At 44.6% G+C, this 19808-nt stretch overlaps 1 protein-coding gene across 3 annotated transcripts in view; it reads right to left on the bottom strand.

Moving 5' to 3' along the window:
- Positions 1-19808, bottom strand: part of DGCR8 (DGCR8 microprocessor complex subunit) — a 37191-nt gene that overhangs the window by 8207 nt on the left and 9176 nt on the right. For 2 of the 3 annotated variants that reach the window (XM_019626910.1, XM_019626909.1), the window contains 6 exons: positions 19063-19205; positions 18616-18898; positions 16124-16321; positions 15766-15867; positions 14869-14967; positions 13124-13206 (listed from right to left, as the gene is read on the bottom strand). In XM_019626910.1, coding sequence (XP_019482455.1) covers positions 13124-13206; positions 14869-14967; positions 15766-15867; positions 16124-16321; positions 18616-18898; positions 19063-19205 — 908 coding nt within the window. The remainder of the gene's footprint in view (positions 1-13123; positions 13207-14868; positions 14968-15765; positions 15868-16123; positions 16322-18615; positions 18899-19062; positions 19206-19808) is intronic. The other variant, XM_019626911.1, reaches the window with a different exon arrangement.

Below are 19808 nucleotides of genomic sequence, written 5' to 3'. Positions count from 1 at the left end.
GGCAGCTGGAAGTCATCCACGATGAGGCTATTTAACCCATGGAGATGAGAAAGTTACTACACTCAGGGTTTGTTCCCCTCCCCCTCCCTCTCTCTCTGGCAAAGGCCCAAACCACAATCACCTGCATCAAGTGGCTACATGTTGTTGATGGTTAACCTGCCAGGGGAGTGTGGGGACTCCAGCTCAAGAGAGCACAGGCAAAGGGCAGGAGTGACCCACTGAGAACATACAGGACAGCCGAGGTGATTAGTACTGGACAGACTGTGAAGGACCATGAGGGAAAACCACAGACAGCCCAACACCCATAAATTCAAACATTCAGGTAAAACAGACCAGTTCCTAAAAAAACGCAAACTATCTGAATTGCCCTATTCTATTCAATAAATTGAATTTGTAGTTAAAAACGTTTCCACAAAGAAAATTCCAAGTGCAGGTAGCTTCATTAATGACCACTACCAAACATTTAAGGAAGAACTAACACTGATTCTACAGACTTATTTTTTTTAATCTCAAGAGGAGGGACAACTGCCAACTCACTTTGACACTAGCAGTACCCAGACCAAGAAAATACAAGAAAACTACAAACTAAAAGCCCTCACAAACCAGGCGTAAAAATCCTAAACAGTATTTGTAAATTGAAACCATTAACACATAAAAAGGAATATATGTCACGCCCAAGAATCTATCCCAGGAATGCATTTGAAAAAATAAATCAGCCCACGGATGGCGGATGGCGACTGGACTTGGAGCTAAGCTAACCACGCCCTCCACAACTAAGACTGAAGGACAACTTGGCTGTTCCCCTTCCTTAATTGCCCAATAAAATCTTAAAAAAAAAACAAAAAATCAGCAAGCCCGCAAGATGGTGCTGGTTGGAGCCAGCCACCTGAGGCTGGCGGTGTCGGCTCTGTTGCTCTGGAGCCCACGCCTTCCGGCCCAGGAGCTGTCAGCTCAGGCCCTCTTTTATTGCCTTAACCCAGTTTATGTATATTTTTAATTGTATGGCCTCAAACAGAAATCAGCAACAAACTCTCAAGTTTCGATAATCCATGAAGTGCACAAAAATCTATTTTATCCGAATCTATTTTGGGGAAGATTACCAATAGAATGCCTTCGTATGATTCTTTGATGGAACCAAGTATTGTACATAAAACACATCTGCAGATATACAATAAATAAAAGAATGGAAGACAAAAAATAATCATAAATAAATCAACATAATTCACTATATTAACCAACAAGATAAACCTTATGATAATGTTGATACAGAAAGGGAATTGGACAAAATCCAACACCCTTTCATGATTAAAAAAACCACTCAAAAAAGAAGGAATAGAAAAGACTTTTCTCAGCCTGATAAAATGACCTAACAGCTAACACCACTCTAGGGGCAAGAGGCCGGATGCTTCCCCAGTACGATCAGGAACAAGGCAAGGACGTCCACACTCCCTACTGCTACTCAGCATTGAACCCTGGCTACCCAGGGTTCTAGCCAGAACAGTAAAGCAAGAGAAAGAAATAAAAGGTATCTGGAGTAGAAAGGAAAAAGTCCAACCGTCTTGAATCACAGCCAACCTGATCCTGTACATAGAATTTCCAAAGAAATCTATAGAAAAACTACTAGAATAAATGAGTTTCACAGAGTCAATATACAAACAATAAACTGTATCTCTGTATACAGTCAAGTCAGAATTGAAACTAAAGTACTACGCACAACAGCACGAAAACACATGAAATACGTAAGTCTAAATCTAATAAAATATGTGCAGGATCTGCGTGCTGAAAATGACCAAACACCAATGAAAGACATCAAAGACCCCAATAAATGGAGATATGTACTCAGTTTACCTATTAGAAGACTCAATATTGGTAGGATATCAATTCTCTCCAAATTTATCTACAAATTAAGATAATTTCAATCAAAATCCCAGTAGAGTTTTTTGTAGATATTGACATGATGTTTCTAAATTCTATATGGAAAAGTAAAGGAACTATTGGGTTGTCGGAAAAGTCACGACGTATTTTTCTATGTTTTTTTGTTGCAAAAATGCATCATGACTTTTCCGACAACCCAATACAATAACCAAAGTATCTCTGAAAAAGAAAAGCAAAGTTGGAGAATTCACACTGATTTCAACACTTCAAGTTATCAAGACAGTGTTGAATTGGTGAAAGGACATACAGACCAATGGACAGAACAGAGTCCAGACACAGACCCACACATGTACGATCATCTCGCTCTTGACAAAGGTGCAAAGGTAATTCCAGTTAAATATGCACCTACCATACGGCCCAGCAAGCCCATCCTAGGTGGTTACCAATGCTCACATGGAAATCTGGACAGCCTCATAGCAGCCTATTGCTAATCACCCCAAACTGGGAAGGTACCCAACATCCCTCAAGTTAGGACAGCACACCCACGCAGTACTGTGGTGAGCACTACTCGGCCATCAACACAGGCACAAGCACAGATGATCCCACATGCATTACGGGCAGTTGGAGCCTTGTTCAAAGGCTGCCTATCCTGTGACTCCACTGATAGGACATCCTGGAACTGACTAATCTGTAGGGACAGTTAAGTGTCTACATGGGGATACAAGTGGGGGCAGTTTTGACTATAAAGAGATAGTTTGGGAGAATTGGAAGGGACAGACCATTTGAAAATGGTTTGTCTTGATTCTGCTATTGGTTACATGGCAAAACTCACAGAACTCTACAAAGAGCAAATTTAACTCTATGTAAATTAAAAAATAAATTTAAAAAAACTGGTCACTAATGCCTAAGTTCTAGTATATCTGTGCACCAACGAACCCATAGCTACCTAAAAAGCAATAAAATACCAAGAAATCACTCCAGGCCTTTAACAGGAAACGGTGACTGTTCTGGTCATCTGTTTTCCCTTTTTAATCAACACCAAAGGTGCTTTGTCCTGAGCCTCTGCTTCCTTCCCGAGGCAGCTCTTGTATTCTGTACCTGTGCCATCTCATACGTGGACCTTGTGCCACCGCAGCTCGCAGACAGAGCCTGCAGCAAGAGCTCCCGAAGCACCAGGGCCCTCACAGCCGAAGTCCAAACAAGCAGCAGATGCTGCCCCGACAGCGCCCGAGCTAAGAAACTGCACCCTGTACAGCACATGGTGGCTCTGTTGCCACACCTCCACAGGGACACCACAGGGAAGAGGGGCCCCCTCCACCACTGAGCCATGCATGAGAATGGGACAGACAGAAATGGCCAGGTTCAGGCCAACTTTTTAGAAGCAAGAGAAGGGTGTTCTTGTCACACATGTGCTGCTCCAACCCCCAACCTGACTGGAAAGCTGCTTTATCTTCTGACAAACTTGAAAACGAGGGAAAAAAACACAAAACGTGGAGGTGTGCACACATATACAATTAAATTAGAAGTGTGGAAAAAAAAAAAACCTCTCAAGAGCACTGGAGCACATATTTGGCCACTGTGTCAAGTTCCAGGAAGGAAGCTCCTAAACCCCTTAGAATTTCCTGAGTCACAGGAGTATCTTTTGTAATTAAAAATGAGCCCCTTTGGACCACCACCTGAGTTTATGCTAAGGAGGTGGCTCAGAGAGAGCCTCCTGGTGACCAGGAGGACCAAACTCCCTCCTAGGAGAGGGAGACTGGACACTGGGTTATAAAATTCTGGAACAAGGTTTATGGAGCTTCCACTGGTGAACACATCCATGTGCCAGGAAGGTAGTGCATCCCAACTGTATGGAGACAGACTCCCGTGCTCAGGACACTTCTGGACCTCAACTTAAGTCAACCTCTTCTGGCTGTACTTTTGTATCCTTTATAATAAACCAGTAAACGTAAGGTGTTTTTCTAGAGTTCTGGGAGTCATTCTAGCAAATTATCAAACCTGGTCATGGGAACTTTTGAACTTGTAGTTGACCCGGCAGAGTGTGGGTAGCCTGGCAGCAAGCCATTTGTGGCTGGCATCTGAAGGGGAGGCAGTCTTATGGGCCCTTTTACCTGTGGGATCTCATCCAACTCCACATAGCTCTTGTTGCAGGAATCGTCAGAATTGAGCTGAGTTGTGGAAACCCAGCTGGTGTCAGAACTGGAGAACTGACATGGAAAGCCCCTTGTATATACAAGGGGAACTTTCAACTGGGATTTCCAAGCCTAGTTCATGCTATCCACATGGCAATCCTCCCATGTGCCCTTCTCCACCTGGGGAAACCTCCTCTTTTACAGGCTACTTTCTGATATGATTTCTAGAAAGATCCCTCACTTTCTTCTAGAAAGATCCCCCAGAAGAGCCCCAGAGTACGTGGTGAGAACCTAAATCCTACTGGGTGTATTACCGACCACGTATGTCATCTTGCTGTCTGTGGAAGAAAGGGAACACCAAGGGTACACATCACGCACGGCTCTGCCTGAGCACAACTTCCAGAAACCTGCAGTCTCTTCCACGCAGACACCTCACCAGAGGCCGTGATGTGAAACGCTCTAGGGATGATGCCAAGGCCATAACAATCCTGTAAGTTAAAGACTGAAGGGCAGAAGGAATGGTGGACAACAGAACAATTGAACACAAAGACCACCAGCTGGTCATCATCAATACCATGTGCCTACAACAGAGAAGAGGTTCTGTTTAGCTAACCAGCCTCCCAACACAAAGTATGAGGCAGTGACAGATTTGATGGTGCAGCCTGGGGTAAGCTGCTGCCCCACAGCATGGCCACACATGAGGAGGCCACATGCCGGCAGTGGGACTGCAAAGGGCAACTGAGGCAGAACAGGGAACCGGAGCTACAGGAAGCACCTGTTATACATACGTGGGGATTATCAATCTAGCAGAAACACAAATATCCTGCTGAGGCTGGAGGAGCCATGGACATTCCTGGGCCCTGGGTCCCCGTGCCGGTCAGAGTGAAAACTGGGCAGCTCCAGCTGAGGGAACTACAGGATGCCAAACACAAAAGTAAACAAAAGGAAGAGCAAACACAGGGACTTTCAGATTGATTGAAAAATAGACCGAACTGTTTATTCATTCAGCAACCAACCAAGTAAGATGCTGGTATCGCTAAGGCCACCATACTATGTAAAGCCTCTCTTAGATGTTACCTTGAAACAAGGCATTCCCAACCCTCACTCTACCAACCCTGGAGAAATTTCAATTATCTCAACATGTCAAAATTTCTGAAATCTATCTTAATCTACTTGAATTATTGTAAACTTTACCACAATAACAATCACAGGCAAGCAGGATATGGGTCCTACAAGCTCAAACAGGTGAGACCTCCCATAGGGGCCAACAGCACAGCCTGCTTAGATCAATTATTGCATCGAAGCAATGTCCCATCATCCCGAAAGGCTGCCAGAGGCAATCATCCCTGCCTGCCCGGGTACAGACCATTTCCCAGCACCAGAACCACAGTCACTGCTTCATATTTCTGCTACTCCATATCAAAGGATGGGGAGGGCTGCCTCTTAGAAAGAATGGTGGAGTGAATCTTATATAGCCTAGGCACAATCAACTGCAACAACCCATCCTAAGAGTTTGGCTGGGATACATGTAGGGGGTCAAGGCAAGGTGTTCTCCAACATGCCTTGGAAGCAACCCTGAGTGCCATCTTTCCACAGCTGGGTCATTCAGAAATAAAGCTGAAGTTCTTTGGAAACTGTCTGCTGATAGTGGGGTCTGTGATCTATCTGTGGCCCATCCATGACAATAACCATAGAAAACATTAGAACTTGAGTGCAAGTTAACACTGCCATGGGAATTTTACCATATTTTGTAACAGTATCAGTCCAAAAAGATTCAAGCAGTCACAACAAACCGTTCCTGAGGAAGATGGACTTACTAGACAAAGATTTTAAATTTTTAAAAATACATCCTAAAGCACTTCTGGAGTGGCAGAATAAGGACCTCCAAAGTTTGCTCCTCTATAAAAGTATCAAGAGCACTGTCAAAAATTGTCCTGAACTTTTTCAGAATTCTGGAAATTAAAAGATAACAATCTGAGGAGTATTTATTCAAGAAAAACGACTGACTCTTGTTAAGAACGAGACTTTGTAATGTTTTAACACAACTCATTCCTATCTCCCCTTCCCAGCTCCATGGTAGCCTTGGGGAGCAGCAGCTTTACAGCCAGAAGGCAGAACAGGACCCCAATATCCCAACCAGAGAACTGTCACTATTTAACCTATTTTACAACTCCATGGACAAGCCCTATTGTAGGACTTGTCTTCACTTGACCCAATTCATAGTTCACTCAGTGAAAACAATCTATTCCCCAGGATTTGTCAAAAATAATCAGTGGCAACTGTTTCATACTGTAGTTGCCTGAAGCTGGGATACCAGCTTGCAAGCAAGAGGCAGGTCAAAAACCATAAAAGGAAAAGCTGGAGAATGGGATGCCCATAGTGGGGCTTTGAAAATCTCCAATGTGTCTTGGGACCTACACGGCCATGTGGATTCCCAGGAGAGACCTGAGAAGGCCCTAATTACTCACCCCTAGTTGACTCAGAAGCTTTATATACAAGTGGGAAACAAAGACTAAGGCAGCGTTCTCAATTACTGGAGCACTGAAGGTGAACCCACACAAGGTGGCACTAGATGACTTGCTGATTCAGATCAGGAAATCTATGACCTGAACTTCAGAATTAGTCTATTAAAGTCACGGTTATTGGTTGAATTGCATCCCCGCCAAAAAATTCACATGTAGAAGTCCTAACCTCCAGTACCTTAGAATGTGACCTTATTTGAAGACAGGGTCTTTATAAAGGTAATCAAGTTAAAATGAAGTCATTAGGGTGGGCTGTAATCCAATATAACTAGTGTCCTTATAAAAAGGAAATTTGGAAACAAACACACATACAAGGAGAAAGCCATGTGAATAATGAAGACAATCTTCGCCAAATCTAGGAGAAAGGCCTAGAAAAGTTCCTTCCTTCACAGCCCCCAAAAGGAACCAACATTGCTGACATCTTGATTTTAGACATCTAGCCTCCAGAACTGTGATGCATAAGTTTCTGTTGTTTAAGCCACTCAGACTGTGATACTTCGTTACACCAGTCCTAGCAAACTAAAAAGTCACTAAACAGATAGCAAAAACAAATAGCAAAAATAACAAATCCTGAGAAGGGGAGGGAATCTGATATCCACAGTTTTCACATGTATTATTTAAAATGTCTTGAGTTTCAATAACAACAAAAAATTATAAGATGTGAAAAGAAACAGAAATGTATAGGCCATACATGGGGTAGGGAAGCAGCCGTCACTACAAACCATGAGGAAGATGGACTTACAAGACAAAGACTGAATCAGCTATAATAAATAAGCTCCAAGAACCAAAAAAAAACAAAAAACAAAGACAAACAGAAAACACGTCTAAAGAATTAAAGGGAAGTACAAGAACAATATTTCACCAAATCAAGAATATCAAGACAGAAATTATGAAAATTTCATAAGGGGTTCAACAGCAGATTTGAGCAGTCAGATCAGCAAACTTGAAAATAGACCAATTGAAAATAACCAGTCTCCAGTCTGGAGCCGGCCAAGTGGCTCAGTTGGTTAAGAGTTAGCTTAAGAGCGCAAGCCCTGAGCAAAAGGGCCGCTGGTTCGATCCCACATGGGCCAGTGACACTGCATCTGAACTGAGCTGTCGCTGAGCTGCCAACAGGCTCAGCTGGTGAGAACACGTGCTCCTAACAAGGCTGCAGGTTTGAATGGTGGGCTATGCCCACCCACAACTAAGACTGAACTCGGCACCTTAAGCTGAGCTGCTACCTGGATGGCTCAGTGGATAGGGCATGCTCTCCTAACAACACGGCTGACAGTTTGACTCCTGCATGGGATGGTGGCTACGCCCACCCACAACTAAGATTGAACACAGCACCTTGAGCTTAGAGGCCATGAGCTGCCGATGGGCAGCCAGATGGCACCTGGCGCCCTCCACAACTAAGACTGAAAAACAACTTGGCTGGTCCCCCTTCCCAATTCCCCAACACTGCTCCCCTCCCCCAATTTCCCAATTAAAAGGAAAAAAAAAAAGAAAAAAGAAAATATCCAGTCTGAAGAACATAAAAAAATAATAAAGCCTCAAACATGTGGTATGCCATCAAGTGTACTAATTTACACATAATAGGAGTCCCAGAAAGAAAAGAGAGAAACAGGAGGGCAAATAGAATATCTGTGGAAATAATGGCTGAAACTTCCCAAAGATAAAAAACAATCTACATATCAAAGAATTTCAATAAACTCCAAAAAGAATAAACTCAAAAAAATCCAAATCTAGACATCTCTAAGGTCAAAAGCAAAGAGAATCTCAAAAGCAACTTTTTGAGTTGAGAAGCAACTCATCAGTAAAATGATCCTTAGCAAGATTAATAGCTGAATTCTCATTCCTTATAGAAGCCAGAAAGCAGTAGGATCAAACATTCCCATTATGAAGGAAAAGAATGTCAACCAAAAATTCTATATCCAGCAAAACTATGCTTCAAAATGAAGGAGAAATGAAGACATTCTCAGATAAACAAAAACTGTGAAAATCCACTGCTAGTAGACCTGCCCTCCAAGAAACACTAAAAAGCCTTCAGGCTGAAATAAAAGGACATTACAGACCATAACTTGAATCCATACAATAAATTGGCTACAAAAGGTAAAGGAAACTACATCAGTAAATAAAAGACAATATAAATGTATTTTGTTTGTAACTTCTTTTTCCTCCTGAGTTAAAAGACAACTACATAGAACAATAATTATAAATCTATGCTGATGGACACAGAAAATATAAAGATGTAATTTGTGACAATGACAGCATGAAGGTGGGGGTAAACAGAACTATTTAGGAGCAAAGTTTTGTATACAACTGAAATTAGTTGGTATTAATACAAACTAGACTGTTTTCAGTTTAGGTGTTACTGGTACTCCCTAGGACAACCACTGAGAAAATTTAAAAAAAAAAAAAAGTTAAAGAAACACATGAATAAAATGGTACATTAGAAAGTATCTATTTAACACAAAGAAGGCCGTAATGGAGGACCCGAGGAACAAAAAAGACATAAAACAGAAAACAAATAGCATAATGGCATACATAAATTTTACCTTTTCAGTATGTGCATTAAATTTAAATTGACTAAGCCCTCTGATCAAAAGGCAGAGATTGACAGAAAAACAAAATTCAACTTATGCTATATAGAAGAGACATAGTTTAGATTCAAAGACACAAATAGGTTAAAAGTAAAAGGATAAAAAGATACACCACAGGAACAAAAATTAAGAGAGAACAAGAGTAGCTATATCAGACAAAACTGACTCTAAGACAAAAACTGTTACTAGTAATAAAGAAGGATGCTTTATATAATAATTACAAAAGGGTCCACCCATCAATATGACATAACTATTACAAGCATTAAATAAAAATTATTTCTACTCTCAACATTTCTGAAACCAAATGTGTGGGGTTTTCCCCACCAAGCAATTCTGACACTAACTGCCATGAGTTAGAGTAGACCCCACGGATTAAGGGCTCAATTCCACAAAACAGCCACCGCCATGTTAGATGCTAATCACAAATCCAGGTTGTCATCTGTGCTTCTGACCAAGCAGCTGTCTACTGGAGGGTCCCACAAACCCCTCCTCAGGTTAAATAACTTGCTAAAACAGCTAACAGAACTCAAGAAAACAGTTTACTTACTAGATCATTGGTTTATTACAAAAGCATATAACTCAGGAACAACCAGATGGAAGAAACGCATAGGAAAAAGTACAAGGGGAGGGGCACGGAGCTTCCATGCCCTCCTCAAGTACACCACTCTCCCCCAATCTCCACATGTTCACCAATTCAGAAGCTCCTGAACACCTCTGGTTTGGGTTTTTTATGGAGGCTTCACTACATAGGCACAAGTGATTACATCAGTGGCCATTAGTAATTAACACACCCCTTCTCCCCATCCCTGGACACTGGGGGTGGAATGAAGAGTGGGGCTGCAAGTTCCAACCCTTTAATTAGAAAGTAGGTTCCCTGACAACCAGCCCCCACATCCTTAGGAGCTTTCCAAAAGTCACTTTATTAACATGGTTGAAACGGGAACAAAAGACATTCGATTCACCTTTGTCAACCTGGAGCTATTTCAAGAATTGGGAACAAAAAACAAATAACAACTTATTATATTACATTAGAAGCTCTGCCCCAGGGAACCAAGGACAAGGACCAAACATACTTTTTTTTTAGCTGAGCCATCCTGCCACCTCTTGGCAACTCAGCAGCAGCTCAGCTCGGGTCGGGAATCGAACCGGTGACCCTGTTGCTCAGAGCTTGCACTCTTGCGGGAGTTCTTAACCAACTGAGCCACTCGGCCAGCCAAACGTACTTTTTATTATATCTAATATCACAAACATATATGCACCTAACAATAGTGCCAAAATATACAAAGCAAAAACTGACAGAATTGAAGGGAGAAATAAACAATTCAACAATAAGAGTTGGAGACTTCAATACCTCACTTTCAATAATGGATAGAAGAACGAGGGAGAAGACCAACAAGGAAAAAAAACAATAAACACCACCTAACCAACTAGATCTAAAAGACATCTGTTTCACTCCATCCAGTAACAGGACAATATACATTCTTCTCAACTGCACATGGGACATTCTCCAGGACAAGCCATATATTAGGTCACAAAACAAGCCTCAATAGATTTTAAAAAGGATTGACTGAAATCATACAAACTATGTTTTTGAGCCACAACGGAGTTAAGTTAAAAATCAATAACTAAAGGAAATTTGGAAAATTCACAAATACATGAAAAGTAAACTCTCCTAAAATAACCAATGGTTCAAAGAAGAAATCAGAAGGGAAATCAGAAAAATACTTTGAGATGAATGGAAACAGAAAAAACATGCAGTTAAAGTAGTACATAGAAAGAAAAGTATAGCTGTAAATTCCATATTTAAAAAGAAAAACTCAAGGGCCGGCCGAGTGGCGCAATGGCTAAGAACTGGCTTGGGACGCCAGAGGGCCCCGGTTCGGATTCCACATGTGAGGGCCAGTGACACTGCCCTCCACAGCTAAGATGCTGAACAACAGCTCAACCTGGAGCTGGGCAGCCGTGAGTTGCCGGCGACAGTGTAGGCTGCAGCCCCTGCTGCAGTGGGTTGCCATGGGCTGCCGTGGGTTGCCATGGGCTGCCGTGTGTAGCCAGCAGCCAGCGTGAGCGGCCAGCAGCCACAGTGAGTGGCTGTTAAGCCAGCGACTGATCTGCCTCACCCGGGAAGAGCGCAATGATGGTGCCAACTTGGGCCAGTGAAGCAACATCCTCCACAACTAGACTGAAGAACAAAATGACAACAACTTGTCTGTTCCCCTTCCCCCAACTCACCAGTGCTGTTCCCATCCCCCCAATTCCCCAATAAAAATCTTTAAAAAAAAAACAAAACTCAAATCAATTCCCTAATCTTAAGACATTATAAGAGAACAATTTAAACCCAATCTGGCAGAATAAAGGAAATAATAAATGCTAGAGCAGAAATAAACAAAATAGAAAATAAAACACCAATAGGAAAAGTCAACAAAATAAGCCAGAAGTTGGAAGTTTGAAAAGATCGACAACACTGACAAATCTTTAGACTGACAAAGAGAAAAACAAAACTCAAGCTGCTAAAATCAGGCATTAAAGCAGGGACACCACAACCTTATAAAAATAAAAAGAATCTAAGGGAATACTATGAACAAATGTATGCCAATGAATAACCGAGATCACATGAGAAAATTCCTAGAAAGACACCAAGTCCCCAAACTGGTTCAAGAAGAAACAGAAAATCTGAATAGATGTATAACAAGTAAAAAGATTGAATTAGTAATTAAATAACTTCAAAGAAAAGTCTAGGCCCAGATGGTTTCACTGATGAATTCTATCAAAATGTTTAAAAAATTAGTAACAACCCTTTACAAACTATTCCACACAATGGAAGAAGAAGAAACACTTTCTAATTCTTTGAGGCCAGTATTACCCCGATACCAACACCAAACAAAACCAAGAAAACTACAGATCAGTATCCCTTATAAATAAATATAGCTATAAAAGTCCTTAACAAAATACTAGCAAACCAAATCCAGCAACATATAAAAATGATTATACACTGTGACCAAGTGAGATTTATCCCAGGAATACAAGGTAGGTTTAATGTTCAAAAATCAATGTAATATATCACCATATTAGTAAAGTAAAAGACAAAAACCACATGATCATTTCAATAGAAGCAAAAAAACCCTTTGAGAAAATCCAACATCCATTCCTGGGAAAAATTCTTAGCAAACCACGAGTAGTAGGAAACATCCTCAATCTAATAAAACCCACAGCTAACACAGCATGCTAAGTGAAAGAAGCTAGTAAACAAAGGATCACATGTCATGTGATTCCATTTCTACAGAATGTCCAGAATTGGCAAATCCAGAGATAGCAAGTAGATCAGTGGTTGCCCGGTGTTGAGGGGCTAGGAAATGGGGAGATTTAGAAGTGATTGCTAATAGGTATGGAGTATTCTTTTTGGAATGTTAACGATATTCTTAGATTGCCATGATGGTTGTACAACTCTGAATATGCAAAAATCCACTGAACTGTATAGAAGGATAAAATTTATGGTATATAAATTACATATCAATAAAGCTGTTATAAAAAATGCATTCTTGGGGCCGGCCGAATGGCTCAGTTGGTTAAGAGTGCAAGCTCTGAGCAACAAGGTCACCGGTTCAATTCCCACATGGGCCAGTGAGCTACTCCCAAGCTGAGCTGCCTCTGAGCTGCCAACAGGTGGCAGGATTGCTCAGCTGGTGAGAGCACATGCTCCTAACAAGGCCACTGGTTCGACTCCCACATAGGATGGTGGGCTATGCCCACCCGCAGCTAAGATTGAACACGGCACCTTGAGCTGAGGGGCCACGAGCTGCCAACGGGCAGCCAGATGGCAACTGGACTTGGAGCTGAGCTAGCTGCGCCCTCCATAACTCAGACTGAAGGACAACTTGGCAGTTCCCCTTCCCCAATAAAATCTTAAAAAAAAAAAAAAAATGCTTTCTTCAGATTTAAGAAGCCCTTTCTACAAATAACCATAGAATCAGATCAACAGCTCAGAATAGGGCAGAATCATGACACTCACCTCGAGCTCTTCACTGTCTTTGGGTTTCTCCTCAGAGGTCTGTTTAACAAAGTCAGGGATGAGGATTTCCAACGTAGCTCGGGCTAGGAAAAGAAAATCCTTGAGAATGAGGGCTTGGATCCAGCCTGCTTCCCAACTCCAGAGCAAGCTGCACACTGGCTCCTGTGCAGGGAAGGCCAAGGTCTCCACAGCTCAGAGGGGAGCAAAGGCCCCAGGGAGCAGCAGCACTTTAGAGGCAGCGACAGCAGACAAAAAAAAGTACAGCCTGAGGAATGAAGGCAGTGCTGGGAACACTTGCCCTGAGACACTTGTAGCAGGTGAGGGAGAGATCTGTGTACCAGAGGAATCCTGTTGGTGATGTGGGGGCAAATGGCTCAGCAGAACCTGGGCCAAGTAGGGAGGACTACAGGCTGAGCAGGCTACTGGAGTGTGGCAGGGAGAGGCAGCCACACAGAATGGTCCTCTGGAGAAAGCGTCTGCAGGACAGAGCACAGGCGCCTGAATGAGCAGGGCTGCTACTTGCCACTGGGTTGGGGAAGTGGGGCAATGGGAGAGGAGGGAGGGGTATGTGCAACAGTCTAACCCTGTAGGGTTGTAGTGCTAGCAAAACATCTGAGTGCAGGTGTCTAGAGAGCAGCTGGGGCCTGGTCAGAAGCGGATCCCTGCATGTGGGGAGTAGTACAGCAGGGCCCTGCCACCAGGATGTCTCAACCCCAATGCTGGGCCAGACGCTGAGGGTTATCTGCTCCATGACCTTGGTAACACCCAGTCTGTTGAGCCAAAAAAGTCTTTCTTTTGGCAGAATTTCTCAAAATTAGACAGCAGGCCTTCTTGGAGAATGGGGCCAAATGTGTGAGTCCAGCACAGCCTCACAGAGGAAGGACAGACAGTAATGTACTGTTTCAATTGTCCTCAGCATACAACATAAAATAAAGCATCACGGATGGAAATTCTGAGTCTCATGAGCAAAAATACTTTCACTGACCCGAGACCTTGTGAGACTGTGATAAAACTGACACACTTCACACTCTGTGAAGGGCGGCGCTGCTCAGGAAGACAATATGGGAATGACAGAAACCTCAATCATCGACCTATGGGTGCCAGGGCCTGGGGTGCACCCAAAGCCACTCTGCAATGTGGTCCACTCCAAGAAGAGGCCAAATAGCCCTGACACTGGGGCAAATGGCTTCTAGAAAAGAATGCCAATGACTACTAGTGCTGGGCACGAAAGCAAACAGCACGTACATGGTCAAAAAGAGCAATGGATTTTAACCAAAAAAACATAAGCTTTCCCACGATCTACTGCCGTACTGTGTTGTTCAATGAGTGGCAGTCCCAAACTTGGAATTTGAAGGACTCAGGAAATCATCCTTGCAAATGTCAAAATCACTCAAAGAGAATGCCAACAGCATGCTGACCCACCTGTTTTTCATCTCCTAGCATGCACACATTTTGCTCAGTTTAAATACAAACCCACTCTAAAACAAGTGCCCAGCAGAGCCCTGTCAGCTCGGTGAGCAGTGGGGACAAAGGTGGGAGACGACAGCTCAACTGCCCCTGAGTAGAAAAGGGATCTTCTATTTTTATTTCTCACGTTTTTCTTTCTGTATTTGAATCTTTTCCATTGAACATATAATTTTATAAAGTCAAAGTAGATGACTACTTAAATAAAATGGATTTGCCCCACCCATACCCCTCCCACTTGGGCTGCTGCTCAGCCCTCCCCAGCCAAGCAAGCACATTACCAGCTTTATTCTTCGCAAGTTTTTTGCTGCTTGCAGTTCCAGATCCATAGGTCACACCATCAATAGTCACCGAGGCACCAAAAGGCTCACTTGGGTTCTCTTAAAATTAAAATTACTGTTTTAAAACACACTTGCCAAGACATTAAAAGCATGCATGCATACATACATACACACGTACACACACGCGCACGCGCACGCGCGCACGCGCGCGCGCGCACAATCTGCTCACACCAAGATAAAGTGGTGTCAGGGCTGCTGCTGGAGGCAGAGACCTAGGGGCTCCCTGAGGCATTGAGATGAGGCTGAGGAATGGTCAGCAAGCAAACAGCACACCAGGAAAATGGTAGGAAACAGGACTGTGAGATAGTGAGCTGGAGGGGAAACAAGAGGCCAGAGGCAGAGCCACCAGGACGGGGACGAAGGTCTGTAAAAGATGGGCAGAGAACTGAGGAAAGGGGCAGCACAGATGTAGTGAGCCAAAGAAACAACATGAAAAAAATGAGTAACTCCTAGATTTTGGCTTCCAAGAGGAAAACAAACTGGTTTTCACAAAGTTGTGATGAAGATGGTTGGATGAGCGATAGCTGGTGGGAAGTGCAGGCCTAAAGCCCCTTCATCCACCTGGGGGCGCCTGAAGACAGTGGGGAGGCTATCCTCAGAGCAAGCGACAAAAGGAAGGTGGGGGAGGGGGAAGTGTAGACAAAGGAAGCAGCAGCAGAGGCACAGATCCTTAGAAGGGACACAAATGAACTGCCTCTCTGCAACATGCTTCTCCTTGCTCTCCCCTTTTCATTTCTATCCCAGCTAAGTGGGGCTAACGGCCAGCTTCCGACTCCCCATCCATGACTCAAGTGAGGCGTGTAACTTTAGGACTGAGATGCAGAAGGTCAAACTTACCACATTCAAAGAAATTATAAACGGGGCGGACCTTGAGGACGCGCTGCATGTACTCGTGCAGGATGCAGACCTCGGATTTCCCATTGGGGTTAATGACAAACTCTGTGACAAGAGGGACGGTCTCAGCAACAGTGTGAGCACCCACCACAAGCTAGCACTTGGGACCTGGCACCATCCAAGTTAATGAGTCACTGAATTAGGAGGGGTTCACCACAGCAAATGTGGCGGACCTCTGCATTGGTAAACATAAGCCCTGAATTAAGTACAACTCAAGCACGAAGTATACATTTTAAGCATCAAATGAAAAATAACAGTATAACCAGTCTGTCAATGTTACAATTTACAACCACCAACTCACCTTTCTTTGTGGGTGCATCTTGCACAGATAGAGTGATGAGCTTCTGATTGGCCGGCAGAATGGGCCGCTCAGACTCAGCCTGTTTCCGTTTCATTTCTCGGTTGAACTGCCGCCGCTCAGCCCAAGTCCTGAATTTCTTCACAGTAACTTGCTCAAAGTCGAAACGCTTCTCCAAGTAGTTCCGAAATTCCTCAAGATCTGTACAAGATTTACCAGAGAACCAAATTACTAATTTTCAATGCAAGAGTCATGTTTCCTCTGCCCAGTGAGTTGGACAGCAATGAGCTACCCATCAAACAGGTCCTGCCATGCGATACCCACTGCCCTTTTCTTGTTCATTTTGAAGGGCAAATAAAGTGAAGAATTAGGTTCCCTTCACTCAGCCAACTCAAATTATTCTGGCAGGTCCCTTATGAACAAACTTCTGAGATGTCCTTTTAGTTTATTTGGAGCAAGAAGTAGGATTTTTTTTTTAAAAAGGGAAGCTTAAAAAAAAAAAAATCAGATGGCCTTCAGGGCCTTTCTCCCTGTATCAAAACAAGTACCTGACTGCCAACAGCGGTCAGGGGGAGCCATGCATCCACTGCCCACCTCGCTCCCTCCCCTCCAACCACCCTGGCCACCTCTGCATCCAACACACCTAGGCAGCTCAGGCCTTGGGACTCATCACACCTACCCCCTCGGTCCCTGGCTTGGCCCCATGGCTCACCCAGGTGCCTCGCCTCCGTAGCACACCCTTCTGCCCCACCATTCAGTGGTCCCTGGGACGTCCTGCTTTTACTGTTGCACCCACTACCCCCCACTCCTCCAGGACGTGCTTAGAGGTTCCCATGGCCTCCCTGGTTTCCTGCCTGCCTCCCACCACTCAGGCATAAGCCCCAAGACGGAAACGGCCATGGCTCACACCCAGCCCTAAGAGCAGTGCCAGCAGAAGGTGGAGGGAGGGGTTCCATGTAGGAAGACTGGTATGTATACAGTTAAAACAAAAGGCTACAAAACAATTTACTTGTACCTACTTAATTATAAACTGAAACTATGTATTTCTTTACATATGAATGCAGAGAAGTGAGTCTGGAAATAAGCATCAGTGGTCACCTCTTGCAAGAGAGTGACTTTAGAAGTGGGAGGCAGGTGTTTTAGAAAAAAGGAACACATTCAGGTGTTACGTGTGGATAACTCATGGTATGAAGAAATAAACCATTAAGTGAAAGTCTTAAAGGGAGAGCTCCCTTCCAGCTAGGTCCCTGAGAAAAGCCCCAACACATTGACAGAGGAAGCCGACTTGGATGGGGGAGGGAGACAATACCAGGCAGACAAGTTCAGGGGAGACTAGGGTCCATCCGTCAGAGAGGCTGGGGGGCCAGTGAAACGCTTTGCCCTTCCCACCACCCAGAAGCCAACCTCCCCTTCTTCAGCAACAGTGCCCCATCCCCTTAGCTCTTCTAGGGTTCCTCACATGCAAGATTTATGAGACAAGCCAGGCAGCAATACAGACAATCAGAAATCATGAGAACACAAAGTACTCTTGGAAAAAGATTCCGCAGGTTGGCTAAAATAGCTTGCCACCACTGAAGAGATAACTAAGGCTTGAATGGGTACAACTAAACCAAAAGACACAGAAGAGACAGTGAGAAACACCAACACACATCCAAAAAGCAACTGCAGGTAAGCAGGAAATGTCCACGGAAGAGTGCAGAGTTTCCCCACACTGAGTCTGTGGATTGAAAAAGCTCACTTTGAGTATATTAGGATAAATCAAAACACCAAACACACATCCTACTGAAAAAGTGAGGGCCAGCTGAGTCGCGTGTTGGTTAAGAGCTGGCTTGGGACGCCAGAGTGCCCCGGTTCAGATCCCACATATGAGGGCCAGTGACACTGCCCTCTACGGCTAAGATGCTAAACAACAGCTCGACCAGAAGCTGGGCTGCCTTGAGTCACCGGCGACGGCAGGTAGGTTGCCATGGGCTACCGTGTGTAGCCAACAGCCAGCGTGAGCGGCCATCCAGAAGCCAGTGACTGATCTGCCTCACCCGGGAAGAGCGCAATGATGGTGCCAACTTGGGCCAGCGAAGCAACGTCCTCCACAACTAGACTGAAGAACAAAAGGATAGCAACTTGTCTATTCCCCTTCCCCCAATTCCCCAATAAAAATCTTAAAGAAGGAAAGCGAGACTTCAGCAATGAACGTAAAAGTGACTAGAGAAGACCAGTCTACACTGGCAGCACTGGCCTTGCAGGCCCTATAGAGCCCAGGCGCAGGGGCCTGGAGCTTGGGACCCAGACAGGTTCTCCTAAGAACAGGGAGAAGAGCCTTTCCAGCCATGTGGGACTTGGACAGAGATTCCCAGCAATCAAGCCTCACAGACACAACTAGGAACAGATGGCATTCAGCAAAAGGAAAGGGACCCTGGGAAGGTGTGAAATGCAGGGGCATCCCTGCAGACAGTCCTGGCCAGCAAAGGGGAAAGAGAGTTCATCCAGAATCTTACCAACTGATTCGTCTTTGCACACCTCGACTTTGGCCTTCACCTGCCCCAGGGCCCCAGGGGTGGCCTCAGCTCCCAGTGGGTCCTTCTCATCCGGGGGCCCTGAGTCAGCCCCCATGGAGTCAGGCTCTTCCAGGGGAAACTCCAGGTCCGCAGATCGGCTGAGGGGCTTGACAGGGGACACCTCCCCACTAGGGGCGAGCTCATTGTTTTGCTCCCTTTCCTCATTATCCTTCATTTTCTTGTAATGCAGACAGGGGATGCTACTCAGCGGAGGGTCATGTTTCTGTGGATAGTGAAATTGCAACACAGATTACAAGGATGGCCCTGAAGGTCTGAACATCCGACGCCTTTCACCGGCCTCAACTTGGCTACAATGCAATGTGTGCAGACGTGCATGTTTGGTCTGTGAACTTACAAGACTAAATTCATGACTGATGCATCCCCTACCCGTATGCTTCCCGTTCCCAAGAAGTACGGCCTGGACCAGGTGACCACCCGAGACTCTCTGTGTAGGTACACGGGGACTCCGGAGTTATGGAATGTCATGATCCACCCATCAGGCAATGGTTCCGTAGGTGGGCGGCCACGACCTGCACAGAAGACAAGAACATCCTACAATCACTTAAAACACACAGAGAACCATTGGGATGTTTTTAAAATTATGACACATGGCAGATAAAACCAGTAAAATGGACCAAATATTGAAAAGAACCTCTCAGAACTAGAAAAGTAGGGGAGTGGGGAAGTGTCCTGCCCTCCACCAGACAGACACCTTTTCCAGTCCTGCCTGCCACCCGGCACCTTCCATGCATGAAACTGTGCTCTTTTGTGCTTGTTTATTCTGGGTATAATGTAAAGGAACCTAGGCTGCTGTCTCCGCAGCTGGTGAGCACCATGGACACTCAACTGCTCACCTGCCTGCCTTGGCTGTGGCCAGAGGCACCCCAGGGGCCGGGTAAGCTTTGCTATTATAATAAACTGCATGTTTACTGAACACGAGTCTCTATAACTAGGTGACAACTCTTCATTGTAAAGAAGCATATGAAATGCTACTTCAGGTCCGGCCGAGTGGCGCGATGGTTAAGAACTGGCTTGGGACGCCAGAGGGTCCCGGTTCGGATCCCACATATGAGGGCCAGTGACACTGCCCTCCACAGCTAAGATGCTGAACAACAGCTCAACCTGGAGCTGGG

The sequence above is a fragment of the Hipposideros armiger genome, unplaced genomic scaffold, assembly GCF_001890085.2.
Source record: "Hipposideros armiger isolate ML-2016 unplaced genomic scaffold, ASM189008v1 scaffold_694, whole genome shotgun sequence".
NCBI lineage: Eukaryota > Metazoa > Chordata > Mammalia > Chiroptera > Hipposideridae > Hipposideros > Hipposideros armiger.
The sequence above is the reverse complement of the archived record's forward strand: the minus strand, read 5'-3'. Positions and strand labels throughout refer to the sequence as shown.